The 15,961-nt window shown below is 43.9% G+C and overlaps 1 protein-coding gene across 1 annotated transcript; it reads right to left on the minus strand.

Annotated features, from left to right (window-relative positions):
* Positions 1 to 2,102: 2,102 nt before the first annotated feature.
* Positions 2,103 to 15,961, minus strand: LOC308074427 (uncharacterized protein). Its single transcript, XM_080413869.1, has 6 exons — positions 15,837 to 15,961; positions 9,144 to 9,527; positions 7,675 to 7,812; positions 4,435 to 4,485; positions 3,849 to 3,914; positions 2,103 to 3,392 (listed from the first exon to the last, which is right to left on the minus strand). The coding sequence occupies exons 1-6, from the start codon at positions 15,886 to 15,888 to the stop codon at positions 3,322 to 3,324; spliced, it is 762 nt and encodes a 253-aa protein (XP_080269995.1). The 5' UTR covers positions 15,889 to 15,961; the 3' UTR covers positions 2,103 to 3,321.

Consider the following 15,961-nt stretch of genomic DNA (forward strand, 5'->3'; position numbering starts at 1 on the left):
CTCCAGACATATCAGTATCCAGAGAACTCTGATCACCTGGCTAGCTACACAAAACTCAGTGGCGTGCACAGACATTTTGAGGGGCAGGTGCTCAAGTAAACCAAGTAAAAAAAAAGGTCACCTTGTGTGGCGCGCGGAACCGCCGGCTGCCCTAGTAGTGTGATATTTATTACAGGCACATCTTGTACGTTGTAATTGCATATGTATTTGTTTCAATAGCCATATGCTGTCTGATGCAGATGTGTTAAAAAAAAATACAAAGATTAAGGGCACTTCTGGTCCAGAGGGCAAAGGGCAGGTGCTCTAGCACCGCCGAGTCTATCTGTGCACGTGCCTGACAAAACTACATGTAGGCAAGCTGAGAATTTGATTTTACAACAGCACCACTCAAGAAACCTCAAGAAGCATGTATACTTCACTGCTGTCGGGCAGAAACCTCTTCGCTCCATATTCGAACTTTTTGACTTTTTTTCGTAAATCAACGCCCTACTTGATCGCACTATAACGTCAGAAAAAACATCAATAGTAGCAGATCCACAAGCTCGAAACACGGCACAAAGCACAGAGTTTTGAGCTTGTAGATCTGCTGCTTTTGCTGTTTCTGAATTTGAATCCTGACAAGTAATAGGTTTCCAACCGACAGAGACGATATTTATAATTGTATGTATACTGTACGTTATGTATTTATATTCCCATCCTATCATTTATCCTCTGTCCTCCATAGCACAATACTATAAATATGCACCAATTCATTCACTACACACATGCATTCCCCTACTAAACAAGATGACAGCTACACCACATTCTATTCAACACCCAGGCATTCAACCTGTACAGATGAAAAATAAATATATATATTTTCACGTCTACAATGTGTCGCACTGCAATGCGCGTGAGCTTGTACATGTGCCATTTTCACTATTCATCATATGGCGAAGTGGTTAAATCCATCGACAATGACCCTGTCCTCTTGCAGGAAATGATAAAAGAATCTTTATTTGGAACTGAGAGGAAGAGAATTACAGTCAACAGAGTGTGGGCTCACACAAAGCATGGAGGTGATGGCGTGTGTGACGTGGCTGTCAGACCAATCTGGGAACCCATTCGGTAAAGAAAAGGGGACTTTTTTTTATATCCTTTGTTTTTGCCTCTGGGGGCACCACCTCCATTTTTTTTTGTTGTAATAGGGACTCGCTTTGGCTCCTCCCCTTTCTTAGTCCACTTCCTCCCGGGTGCTTCTGTGTTTATTCCTACTAACAACAACACTACATGTTTAGGGCAGTGGTGCTGAGAGATTAACGTACGTGAGCCTGAGAGAGGGATTGTGTCAGTGTTGTCATGTCTACGAAAACATCCCCAAAAGGGGGGGTCCCTGGCACCAAATATTTTCAGATGGGGGGCCACTGACAAATACATATCATTTTGGTGGTCCTTGGCATGAAACTGTTTGAGAACCACTGGTTTAGACAACGTTAGGAAGCAAGCCTAAATAAGCAACTACACCAGAAACAAGCCCAAAAATATCGCAACCAATATTTACAAGCGACTTTATAGAAAAACAAGCCCATAAAGTCGCTTATAATAAGCGGACTTGGCAACACTGGAGTGTGTGCGTTTACTCCGAAAGTATAACCCCTTTAGAGTAGAATTAACACTCTGGTTTTGACTGCGTCGAAAGAGAGGGGGAGAGAAAACAGCGAAAGCAAATAATTCATGGAGACGGTGAAGAAACGAGAGAGTTGGGGAAGAAAAGACAGAAAGTGAAAAAAGAGATGAAAGGAAGAGGGGGAGAGATAGAGAGAGATAGAGAGAGAGAGAGAGAGAGAGAGAGAGAGAGAGAGAGAGAGAGAGACGCGCCAGAAATAACACAAACAGGAAGTTGGTGTCAACGGCACAGGAAGCCGCACGGCTGCGAAAATCTCATACATTGTAACCACCTCCGACTCTCTCTCTCTCTCTCTCTCACTCCCAGTCTCTCTCTCTCTCTCTCCCTCTCTCTCACTCCCAGTCTCTCTCTCTCTCTCTCTCTCTCTCTCTGTCTTCCGATTTTTTTCCAAACTTTCCCCTCACCTGCTCACACATCGGCAAATGTCTTTCTTCACTCTCTTTATTTGCCAAAATATCAAAGAATGTACAATATTAAACAAAATTGTCACATTAATTACACTCTTAATAAAAACAATAGCATCCTGTTACAGTTTCTTTACAAAAGTTAAGTACCCAAAAAAATTCCACGCAAAAACAGTCAAGTATAGTGTAAATGAGTCATGGGCAATGTCCGGAGAATGTTGCATCAGTACGGTAGTGGGTGTGTGGAATTTGTATGGGGATTTATGCCGCTCTTGGTATGAATTTTGTTATTTTCTGTGAAACACAGATTGACATTTCGTGTGACTTGAATTGACTTGCAGGTTCTTGTACACTTTGAAGTCATCTAAAGCAGAGGTTCTCAAAGTGGGGTCTGGGGACACGCAAGGGTCCTTGAGGGGGTTCTAGGTGTCGCCAGCGAAATGAATTGAAAACATAGCATCAATATCAGTTTAACCGCTTTAAACCTATATATATATATTTGCTATTTTCAAAGAATTCTTGAGAAAATTTGAAAATGTTGGAATATTGTTGAAATATTTTAACAAATGTTGCGCCAAATATTTTCTGATGGGGCTCTGTGGACAAAACACATCTTACTTTGGGGGTCCTTGAAATGAAAATGTTTGAGAACCACTAATCTACACATTATTATTGCAACATATACAGTATGCAGCTGGTATACAAAAAAATATGAATTATTTTATAATTTACCATATCAGTACTTTGCTTGCATATTATATACTCTGTATATCTGAGTGTGCGCATGCTGCTTTTTTCATTCAAATTGTTAAACCATGTTTAATCTGGCAAAAATAATGAAAATAGCAGACACATGACACGTGTAGAACGTGTCACGGATGCAGCACATTGTGAGCTTGGAGATCTTCTATTTTCACTATTAATAAAAGTGTGCTTTGAGATCATTTATTGGACGCAAAACGTTTGAAGATGATATCTGAGCAGCAGCGATGTTTTGAGTTACTGATCTTTCACTATAACACGTGTACACGTTCAAGATGCCACTGCTTGGTCAATGACTATCGTTTTACCATTACTGTTAATGTGTTCAAATAGTAAACAAATACAGAAAATAAAAAAAGGCTTCAGATTGGTTTTCAGTATTGGCCAGAACTACACATTATACATAATACTCTGCAACATGGGATCTGTGAATTTCTTTGTGATAATGAGGCTGACGATGATGATAATGATGACGATGATGATGACGTCTCAGAAGTCGAAGTCGCTGTTCCTATTGGACGAGGGCTCTCTGCTGTTATTGACGGTCAGCCTCTCCAAAGCTGGTTGGACGAAAGACAGGAGGAGGCGTGTCATTGTGCAGCACACAAACACTGACCTCCTGGTGTGTAATGAGTGTTTGTATGTGCGTGTGTGTGTGTCTGTGTGTTTCATGCGTGGGTGTGTGTTTGTGTGTTCGTACATGCGTGTGTGTGTGTGTGTGTGCGTGTGTGTGTGTGTGTGTGTGTGTGTGTGTGTGTGTGTGTGTGTGTGTGTGTGTGTGTGTGTGTGTGTGTGTGTGTGTGTGTGTGTGTGTGTGTGTGTGTGTGTGTCTGTTTCATGCTTGGGTGTGTGTTTGTGTGCTCGTACATGCGTGTGTGTTTGTTTGTTTGTTTGCGTGTGTCTGTCTGTTTCATGTGTGGGTGTGTGTTTGTGTGCTCGTACATGCGCGTGTGTTTGTTTGTTTGTTTGTTTGTTTGTTTGTTTGTGTGTGTGTGTGTGTGCGTGCGTGTGTTTACCAGGGTAGGACAGTCTGTTGTCAGTGTCATTGTTTTGAACTGCAGTTTTCCCTCTGTGGTAAGATACTGAGTGAGAGAAAAACACACACACACACACACACACACACACACACACACACACACACACACACACACACACACACACACGCACACGCACACGCACACATGTCATTGCTAGTTTACAACAACAGACACTCATCTGTTTCCTCGGCATAAAAATGAAATAGTAAATATCGTTGCTGTCGGGCAGAAACCTCTTAGTACAGTATGTATCTCCATATTCTAACTTCTTGTGTTTCTTCTTAAATTAACGCCCTACTTGATCATACAACAGCGTCACACAAAAGCATCAAAAGTAGCAGAACTGCAAGCTCGAAACGTGGCGCGAAGCTTGTAGTTCTGCTACTTTTTATACTTTTGAATTTGAATCCTGAAAAGTAACAGTTTTGAACGTATGAGGTTTCCACCCGACAGAGACGATATCTTCGCTGAATATAGCGATATTGTGTGTGTGCGTGTGTGTGTGTGTGTGTGTGTGTGTGTGTGTGTGTGTGTGTGTGTGTGTGTGTGTGTGTGTTGGACTCACCACTCTGGCTCTGTGTGGGTCCAATCCATCGACTGTTTCTGCGGTCAGACACTGTAGCAGAAACAACACAGACATCAGCCTGACACATCAACGATCACAATCTACTTTATTGTCACATCACAGGTAGAATAACAGTTTTTTTTCACGTGGGCTCCATCTGCAGTTTTTGTGAAAAGGGAGCGGATAGAGGAAGAGGAAGAGCAAGGAGAAAGGCACAGTATAGAAACAGCTCTCATAAACAAAATACATATACTCATAATATATGTATAGCATACGGTATGCAAGCTCAACTGCATGCGTTCAAATATATATATTATAATTTTATATCATATAAAAATAAATATTATTTTATTATTATTATTATTTTTAAAATATATTCTTAAATACATTTAGAGTAGCCATCGTTATGCCAATTAATTCCTCCCCACACACACACACACACACACACACACACACACACACACACACACACACACACACACACACACACACACACACACACACACACACACACACACACACACACACACACACACACACACACACACACACACACACACACACACACACACCGCGTGTTGTCACTGCTGTTGTACCGCACTGGCTCACCTGCCAGCGAGGAGCCCCTACCGGGAGGACGTAGCCCCCGCTGTCCCAATCCTCCCGCCCAACACTCCCTGCTGACAGGTGCCGCCCCAGCAGCCCGTAAGAGTATACGTCCAGACAGTGACAAATATCATGATGCTTTCGTGTCACGCCGTAGTACGATCAAGTAGGGCGTTAAAGGGATAGTTCACCACCCAAAATGACTTTTTTTCCTATCGATTAGTCACCCCATGGAGACTTGAATTCATGGATATTTTTTTGTTTCGGTCGCATTCCTAAGACACTAATTTGATGACCGGCAGCGGTTCCGGTGGAAGACACAAAGAGTGTCCTTTGTGTCTCCTACCCGGAACCGCTGCCTACCGGTCCGTTGGTCATCAAAGTATTGGCTTAGGAATGCGACAAAAACAAAAAAATCACACCCTGTGTGAAGTGGGCGGTGTCTTGCTAGCTAATCACAATACTGAATGGAGTCAATCAATCATGTACAAAAAATAAATACATTTATTGAAACACTCTTTATGATGGACAAAACCATAACTTGAAAAAAAAACAATTTATGGTTTTTTTCAAGTTATGGTTTCTTATATAGGGCTATGCACATGTGTCATGTGACACTGGCCAATCACAGTCCTGAATAGACTGTGATTGGCCAATCACGGTGCAGGGTTAGGCGGGGTACTTTTTGGCCAATCACAGCGCAGGATAATTGTACAAATTTCAAGTAATTGTACAAATTTCCAAACCTCACTTATAGGGGCGGTTTCACCGCCCAAGAATATCCATGAATTCAAGTCTCCATGGCGTGACTAATCGAAAAAAACATATTTTTTTGGGTCAACTATCCCTTTAATTTACGAGAAAAAAACAACAGAAAAAGTGAAAACAGAGGTTTCTGCAACAAAATATAACTTGACTTCTGCAGGAAGCCGTTTGCGTGCCTCACTCCCGAGACGTGGGCTTCTGACCATCAGCACAGTTCTAAAGAAGAGGACAATCCTCTGTGACCTTCAGAAGGATGCCCTCAACATCATTCTAACGCACTGGTTCTCAAAGTGTGGTCCGGGGGACCCCCAGAGGTCCTTGGAGGGGATACCACGGGGTCCACAGCAAAATTAGTTAGTAAAGCGTCACAATCATTTAAATCCCTTTATCCATATTTTATACTTTGGCTACTCGAAAATAGCAGATCTACAAGCTCGTAGCACGGGACCGAGTGCCGCGCTACGAGCTTGTAGATCTGCTATTTTTGAAAAATCTTGAAAATGTGTGCAAATCTACATAGGGCAAAAACTGAGCACGCACACACACGTTCAGTATGCAATTACTCCTGACACTAATAATGTTTTTCCCATGCAGTCATTCAGCTAGAGAGAAGTCTTTACCTGGATTAAAGACAATATCAGCAGAGATTCCTTCCTTCGTTTAGAATCTTTAATCTGCCAAGTAATCTTAATCTGAATATGAGACACTGATTGGACCTCTACAGTAGAGTTCATGCATTATGGCTGCATGCATAATTTTTTTCTTAACCCATTCAGACCTGAGGCGATTCTTTAAAAAAATCTAAATCCTAACAGTTTTTTGAAAAGAAATCTTTATTTTTTTTTATAGATTTTTCAAAAATAGCAGATCTACAAGCTCGTAGCGCGGCACTCGGTGCCGCGCTATGAGCTTGTAGATCTGCTATTTTTGAATAGCCAAAGATATCTAAAGTGACACAGATGCGTTCAGCCTGATAACTGAACAAATTCCCCCAAGAAATGCAGAAAACCTTGCAAGTCTTGCAAGTAATTCCACACACCATTTGAAGGTAATTTTGCAGATATTATACTGTATTAATTGATATCATAACTACTCCACTCTACATGTCGCCACATTTTTGGTGTCAAAAATGCTGAGAGTTGCGTTCTGCTGCTGCACTTGTGTGCCCATGCATATGTGTGTGTGATCTGTGCACCTTTGCAATGCATGCAGTAATGGGCCTGCAAACCTGCAAGTGTGCGTGTGTGCGTGTGTGTGTGTGTGTGTGTGTGTGTGTGTGTGTGTGTTGTATTGAGAAGTAGACATTGTGAGTTTTCCGGGTCCTCACAAGAGACACGATTGAAAACAAATTGGGGAGTTAGGCTTACAATTAGGAAAAGATTCAGGTAGTGTTTAATGTTAGGATAGACATAGAGGTAAAGGTTAGGGGTTGAGGTTTTGAGTTATATCTGATTTATACTTAGTTACGTGCTGGTGTCATGCACCGATAGATAGCCTAAAGTTTTGATGTGCTCACAATTCTAGTAATGCAAACACGCGTGCGTGCGTGCGTGCGTGCGTGTGTGTGTGTGTGTGTTTGTGTACTCCATTGGTTCTCGGGGTCCAGGGACCCCCAGGGGTTCTTTGAAGGGTTCCAGGGGGGTCGTTAGGTAGTTAATATAGCATTACTATCATTTTAACCACTTTATCCATTTATATGTTGGCTATTCAAAAGTAGCAGATATACATGTACATCTGCTATTTTGATCTTTTTAATCTTCTCTTCTGGGGGTCCCTGGCACAAAACATTTGCAGATGGAGGGACGGCGGCCAAATACACATCAATTTTGGGGGTCCTTGAAAAAGTTAGAGAACCACTGGTGTACTCACTTCTCTTCTGGAAGGTCTTTAGCGTGGGTTTTCCAAATCGGACCACCAGTATCACAGCCACCAGAGTTAACAGCAGACCCGTCATTGCCTTGTAGCCACCCACCGCTTCACACTCCACCTTAGATTCCACTAGAGACACTAGAAACACGCACACGCACACGCACACACACACACACACACACACACACACACACACACACACACACACACACACACACACACACACACACACACACGTCACATAAACATAATCTGCAGCGTTTATTTATCCCTTTGTAACTGTAACTCTGAGAGTGTACAAATGGAACCACACGTGTAAGGGTCCAACTCCATCTAGTTCCATTTGTACGCTCTCAGAGTTACATTATAGCTTCTTAGGGCTTTCACCAACTAGTCGACTAGTCGACTAGTATAACCACTAGTCGACTTTGTTGGTACATAGTAATGGCCCATCTTACTATTATCATTATCCTCCTGACTTTATTTTTTATCAAAAGGGGGTCAAAAGTATGCCCAATAAAAGCCTATTATTGGGCAATGGGGATCCTTGGAGACGCTGCTGTGGTGCTGTGCTGCTGTGCCAGAAGCGCTTCCCTTAAAACGGCATAAAAATAAGGGCAGGAGGATAATAATAATAGTAATATAGTAGTAGGATGGCATTAAAACAATGCCCCCCCCCCCCACTACTTGGTCAAATGAGTCGACTAGTAGAAATCATTAGTTGTGAATGCCCTAGCTTCTATCCGTAAGTATCATATCGTCTCTGTCCAAAACTGTCACCCCTAATTACTCCCCGATGAGCAGGTTGGTGCCTTGCATGGTTTCCTCCGCCATCGGTGTATGAATGTGTGTGTGAATGGGTGAAGGTAATGCACATTCTACGTGAAGCGCTTTGGATAAAAGCGCTATATAATAAATGCACCATTTATCATTTACCATTTTACTTTTCAGGATTCAAAAATTCAAAAGTATAGCAAAGGTAGCAGATCTACAAGCTCAAAATGCGGCGCAAGGCGAGCTTGTGGATCTGCTACTTTTTGATGCTTTTGTGTGACGCTGTAGTATGACCAAGTAGGGCGTTCATTTACGAAAGAGACACAAAAAGTCCGAATATGGAGATAAGACAGCAATGATATCCTACCCGGGATGCAAACCCAAGTCCCCCACGTGGTAGAGCACTTATATTAACATGCTCTACCATTCAGACTGGTTAAAATAATGTTTTATTCATTCAACTAAGTTACGGTTTTCAGCTTTATCTCAACATTCTACAGTGTACTTGCAGTAAACCAGTGGCGTTCAAAGTGGAGTCCGGGGACCCCTCAGGGGCCTTGAGGGAGTATGCAGCATTAAATTCTGTTTAACCACTGTAACCCTATACATTGGATATTATAAAAATAAATCTAGAATATTTTTGAAATAGTTTAACAACACGAATCTTGTATGTGGGTCACCGGGCACAAACCAACCGTTGCAGCGGACCGCCAGATTCTCGCGTCCGTCGGACGTTTCCTCAACGTCCAAGGAGGGTGGGTCGTCCATGCAGCCCTTCCTCCCCTCACACACCCCTGACAAGAGCGTCTCAGCTGCCTGCTTCTGATCTGCCATGGTCACGTTGTGCTCGTAATAGTCATCAACGGAGACATTTGAGGACAGGTGAGAGAGGCGGACCTTCCCCTCGCAGAAGTTGCCCTTGTCCCAGTGGACTGTGAAGACCACCAGGCCAGGCTGTGGGGGCGCGGCGGTAGGGCCTGTCGTAGGACAGAGACGGGGGCTAGTGGTCCCGTTGGACTCCGTTGTGTTGGGAGAAGCCACAGCAGGCGGGGGTCCTGTAGTGGGGTGCGATTCCGATTCTGAGGCACGGAGAGAGAGAGAGAGAGAGAGAGAGAGAGAGAGAGAGAGAGAGAGAGAGAGAGAGAGAGAGAGAGAGAGAGAGAGAGAGAGAGAGAGAGAGAGAGAGAAAATTTACATAAGGATTGACTGATAAGCTGATCATATTCACAACAATGTTTTGAATGTGTGCGACAATATTTACGTTGGATGCTGAAAAACAATGGCTCAGACTGTCAAACACAGACAAGGGTCAAGTCTCAAATACAGCCGCCTGTTGATGTTCGGTATTAGTTATAATAATAATAATGTTTATTGTCCCCAAGGGGAAAATTGTCTTCACAAGGTCTGTTCGTTAAGACAACAAAAACAACATAAAAACATAACAACAAAAACAACATATCACAAAGACAAAGACGTGAGGTCCCCACTGTACACAGAAAACCCTCCTATGGACGGGGCAGTTGGTTTAATGCCGCGATGGCTGAGGGGACAAAACTCCTGCTAAAACGAACCTTTTTCCACTTTAAGGTTCTGTATCTCCGACCAGATGGCATGAGGTCAAAGTAGCGATACAGGGGATGATCAGTGTCATTTGTTATTGAAAGGGCTAAGCGTGTGATGGCCGACTGAGAAGCAGCTAGACCCACTACTTTCGTTTCTCGCCGCCTTTGACCTAGTTATTTGCCCATCTCCTCCTACCCATGAGGCGGGCAACCAACTGGACCTGATTTTCACCAGAGGCTGCTCTATTGCTAACCTGTCTGTCACTCCTCTTTCCAGTGAAAAGGGTAAGAAACTATCTGATCACTACTTCATGTCCTACTCTCTCTCTCTCTCCTCTCCCCCCTCACAGCCCCTCCCTACCCACATGATTGCCTCACGTCACAATCTTCGCTCACTTTCCTCCACTGTTCTTTCCTCCTCTGTTCTCTCTGCTCTCCCTGCCCCTGAATCCTTTGCTCTTCTATCCCCTGATACCGCCACAGATCTTCTTTTCTCTACTCTATCCTCTTCTCTCGACCATCTCTGTCCCCTCACCACCAGGCCTGCACGCCAAACTCCACCTGCCCCCTGGTTGTCGGACTCAGTGCGGACTGAGAGACGGAGCCTGAGAGCGGCTGAGCGCAAATGGAGAAATGGCAACCTCCTGGAGGACCTTCTCACCTTCCAATCTCTCATTTCTACTTTTTCCTCCTCTCTATCAGCTGCTAAAGCTGCTTTTTTCTGCACTAAAATTCAGGCTTCTGCTTCCAACCCTAAAAAACTCTTTGAAACTTTCTCCTCTCTCCTGCAACCACCACCCCCTCCTCCCTCCTCGTCCCTCCTCCCCGACGATTTCGCCAACTTCTTTGACAAGAAGGTGAACGATATCCGATCCTCCTTCCCTCCTCCCCCGGCTGGTGCCCTGCGCACTACCCACACCCGTCTGCCTGCCACCCCCCCCTCTCTACCCTCATCTACTCCTCTCCCCCCCCCCATCCCCTCTCTATCCCACTTCTCTCCCCTCTCCCCTAACGAGGTCCTTCTCCTTATTACCTCTAGTCGCCCCACCTCATGCTCTCTGGACCCGGTCCCATCCACTCTGTTGCAGTCTATTGCGCCTGAACTTCTTCCCTTCTTAACCCACCTTATTAACACCTCTCTGACATCTGGCTACTTTCCCTCTACTTTCAAGACTGCCAGAGTCACCCCCCTCCTGAAGAAACCGACACTTGACCCCTCTGAGATCAAGAACTACAGACCGGTTTCCCTTCTATCCTTCCTATCTAAAACTCTCGAACGTGCTGTCTTTAAACAACTGTCCTCCTATCTCCACCAGAACGACCTCCTGGACTCCAACCAGTCTGGGTTCAAAGTGGGTCACTCGACAGAGACTGCCCTCCTGGCAGTGACGGAGTCGCTCCATGCCGCTAGAGCGAACTCTCTCTCCTCCGTTCTGATACTCCTGGACCTGTCTGCAGCGTTCGACACGGTGAACCATCAGATCCTCCTCTCCACCCTCGAGGGGATGGGTGTCTCAGGCTCTGCACTCTCCCTGTTTGCATCCTACCTGACGGGTCGCTCCTACCAGGTGATGCTGAGAGGGTCTGTGTCAGAACCACACAGGCTCACAACTGGGGTTCCCCAAGGCTCGGTTCTGGGTCCTCTTCTTTTCTCTCTCTACACTACATCTCTGGGTGCTGTCATCCACTCCCATGGCTTTTCCTACCACTGCTATGCCGATGACACCCAGCTAATCCTCTCATTCCCCCCCTCTGATACCCAGGTGGAGACACGCATTGCTGCTTGTCTGGCTGACATCTCGGAGTGGATGTCGACAAACCACCTGAAGCTCAACCTGGACAAGACCGAGCTGATGTTCCTCCCGGGGAAGGGCTGTCCGCACCGAGACATGGCCATCACCATTGATAATGCTGTGGTGACCTCAACTCGGACTGCGAAGAATCTGGGTGTGACCCTGGACGATCAACTGACGTTCTCGGCAAACATCGCATCAGTGACGAGGTCCTGCAGATTCCTGCTCTACAACATCAGGAGGATTCGCCCCTTCCTCACGGAGAAGGCAGCCCAGGTGCTCATCCAGGCTCTCGTCATCTCCCGCCTGGACTACTGCAACTCCCTCCTTGCTGGGGCTCCGGCATCTGCCATCAAACCCCTGGAGCTTGTTCAGAAAGCTGCGGCTCGTCTGGTGTTCAACCGCCCCAAGTTCTCCCACACAACCATCCTTCTCCGCTCTCTACACTGGCTCCCCGTAGCGGCTCGCATCCAGTTCAAAACCCTGGTGCTAGCCTATAGGGCAGTGAAAGGAACAGCTCCTTCCTACCTCCGGGCTATGGTCGATGCCTACACCCCTGCCCGACCACTTCGGTCTGCCACCTCGGGGCGACTGATTGCCTCGTCACTCAAGGGTCCTTCTGGCCGATCCACACGGTCACGACTCTTTTCTGTTCTGGCCCCACAGTGGTGGAATGAACTTCCCACTGATGTTAGGACAGCAGAGTCACTGCCCATATTTCGCCGCAGGCTGAAAACTCACCTCTTCAGGAAACACTACCCTTCCTCTCTGCCTGACCTACTTGTTGTTAACTAGTTGTACGAACGCTTGTTTTCTATTGCTGTATTGTTTATTGGATTATTGGATTGTTTATTGGATCTTGTTTAGTCGATTCACTTATTTGTTTTAGCTCATGCTCATTTGATTTAGCTATTTTGTCTCATCTGTTTAAGGAAATAGGTAGCTGATATATTGCACTTTTACCGTAGCGCTAGGTATACTCTTGGTTGCTTGTTTTTGCAGATAATGCACTAAAGACTTCTGGTGATTAGTAGTTTTCGTTCCCTACCTATGTTGAATACACTTATTGTAAGTCGCTTTGGATAAAAGCGTCTGCTAAATGACTGTAATGTAATGTAATGTAATGTAATGGCCTTATTGTTCATATCAGCAAGTGTGGGTATGGGAAGTCCGATGACGTGTCGTCGCAGCAGAGCGTGCGCCGTGTAAAATCGTCTGTGGTATAGATAACAGATAGTATAGGAACATGACCATGGCCTGCTCTTTAAGTGTTACATGTGAGGATATTCGTAATCATACCGCTAACAATAACAATCCACATTACGAGTGATTATTGTTGCATGCATAACAATATTTACTCCACAACAATGCACAAATGTCTCATTAATAAGATATTATTGTACTGTTAATATGACCACAGTGTTTTCCCAGTGGAAATAGTTTTCACAATACAGGTAGTGGGGGGTAATTCTATAGTCAAGTACAGTAAGTGAAAATTTGAGTCATTTTTTTTTTACTCCTATAATTACTAAGACGTGCTCTTGTAACATCATTGTAAGTTATCACTGAAAACCATTCACTCCCAAACATAGCGGAATATACCGTTTGTATCCCGTTGTGAGCTTGTTGATCTGCTGCTTTCTGAAAACGTATTTGTCTCACAAATGTGTCACATGACCAAAATAATGATTTTCAACATAAAAATGGTTTGAAAATCTGTGAAGGCTATATTATCTTAACAAAAGTAAAGTTTTTCGGTCACAAGTCAAGCAATTTTTTGGCAAGCGTCACGGACGTGCAATCCTTAAATTACATTTTTCAATTATAAATTCAGTTCTGGCTACAGTTGACCTATGTGGCTCTTTTCGTTGTTTTTAAAACAATCTCAAGTGGAGGCCGATAAGGACCCACAATGAAAAGCTGACCTGCCTTATATTCTTTCTATGTTGAATCTATATTTCACTGCAGATGAATCAACATTTTACTAGCTCAATGATTGCGTCCATCTGTGACGCAGTGTCTCTCAGCCCACACCATCTGAATAAAGACCAAATACACATGAATCCTAGCGTCCCTTTTCCGGGGCGAATATTCAGCAAAAATAGCCGATCTACAGATCTGCAAAGACATTTTAGTGTGGAGGAAAATATTAGCCGACCTAGAACCCTGGTACCCCGGTCTAAGTAAGAAAGTAATAGCCAGCGCTCCGAAGTCCTTCCGGTACTTTTAATTCATAGATACACGGACAGCATACACGGACACGTTTCGGCGTCATGCCGTCCTCGGTGTGTATGGCAATGTAAACATTTGTGACAATTATATAGGGGGTACCTGGATGAAACACAGAAGTCGGTCTGTCATAAAATGGCTCGTTATATAGGCCTCATCAAAAATACATTACACATACAGTACGTCCCCATACCCATTTTGGACAGAGGACTCTGACACACTACATGTACATACACAAATACCAAAATACCAGTCGAAAGTAAATAAAAAAAACAGTTAATGTAGGTACACTCCCTGGCCTTGATCCCGGTCTAAGTAAAGGGTTTTTTAAGAGACTGCCCTCTCCCCCTTAAAGCACAAAGAACTTTGCTGATGACTGTGATTTTATTGGAAGACGGTGAGGCCTATAAGGCCCAATTTATGCTTCAGAAAAACACAGCATTCGTGTCGAGTTCTATGTCACCAAGCATGAACCAAGCTTTAAGCTAGGTCGGAAACATATTTAACGTGTGTATGCAAAGATGAACGCATTGAGCTTTGCAAAGTCGGTTTCACATATTAAGTTGCAATAACAAATATGCCACCTGAAAGTCTTAACGCAAAACACAGTGGTTTCTATAGCAGGAAATGACAAGATGACGCTGTCTTCTGCACTAGCTTTCATGATATAGCTGACAATACCTTCAAGTTGAACTATATGTAACTTTATTACATCCACAGTGACAAGTAGGCTACTATGCACAAATGGGCCATGTGTGCAGCACAGGCCAAGCACTTTTACTTACGTTAAAAAAAATGTTAACTTTTAATGACTAAAATGTCATTTTAACAAATCAGTACGGTAGAACAGTGGATTCTCAACCTTTTCTGGATCAAGGTCCACTTGAAAATCACCAAAGTGTTTGTGGCCCACCCATCTGACCACTTAACACGGCAGCCGATTGGCTGGAGAGTGCATTTTCAGAGCATGTATATTTGTGTCCCGGCTTGTGTCAATGGAACTAACATTACGTTCCTATATCATCAGTATCACGATGAAAACTAGAAAAAAATACCATGATATATGTTACTTTTTACATATTTATTTTAATATTCATAAATATCATGATTAAAATCTTGGTGTTTTGCCAATTAGTTAGGGGTAGAGTTAATCCAATATAACTAGCACATCTGCAGTGGTTGGAGGGTGTCTCCCTACGCTTGCATTGAGACATTTACACACTGGTGTCAGGTAGGACACCTTTTTAGGGTTAGTTAGTAGTACTGCCTGAAGCTCAATGCCTGAAGTCAAATATCTCCCCTGCCAACAGGGGATTCCCTCTCAGATGAGGGTAGATGTTTGGTCTCAAACTGTCAAATCCGGGTTGGGACGGAAAAGTCATGGATGACAGCTTTATATGTATGTTTGTCGCATGAAAAACTGATCATCGGCATCGCTATTTTTGTCAAAGCGAGACCGTGTGAAAGGATAAATTATTCAGAGAGTCCTGGGGCCTTAGTAGGCATGCGGGCCTATTTTCTTTGTAGAGATTTGGTGTAGAGGGGAAAAGGGAAGGGACCAATTATAGACCTCTCTGGGGGACTCTGGTCAGCGAAGTATAGCCTATACGGTATAAGTCCTATTTTATACTTTCAAAAGTTTTTGAAAATAGCAAAAATTGTTGATCACAGAAGATCTGCTATTTTCGCGATCTTTTAACATCTTAGATTTTTTTAAATTGTATTATATTTTAAAATGTTGCCTAAAATGATATGCCCATAGGGACACCAGCTTTAAAGTGGTTACAAAAGGATCTTGACTCACCAACTGTCAGCAATAAGAGAGTCCAAATGGAGACAGCAAGCTTTACTTCCATCCTAAATGACAGCAAACAGAATGACAGAGAGACAGACAGACAGACAGAGACAAAAAGACGTACAACACACAGC

The sequence above is a fragment of the Gymnoscopelus braueri genome (genome assembly GCF_963280865.1).
Source record: "Gymnoscopelus braueri genome assembly, chromosome: 2".
NCBI lineage: Eukaryota > Metazoa > Chordata > Actinopteri > Myctophiformes > Myctophidae > Gymnoscopelus > Gymnoscopelus braueri.

Coding starts and splice junctions, on each gene's coding strand:
- LOC308074427 (XM_080413869.1), bottom strand. CDS start 15,888: ATGGAAGTAAAGCTTGCTGTCTCCATTTGGACTCTCTTATTGCTGACA. Junction 9,528..15,836: donor TCTCTTATTGCTGACAGTTG/GTGAGTCAAGAT, acceptor TCCGTGCCTCAG/AATCGGAATCGCACCCCACT. Junction 7,813..9,143: donor TCTGGCGGTCCGCTGCAACG/GTTGGTTTGTGC, acceptor GCGTGTTTCTAG/TGTCTCTAGTGGAATCTAAG.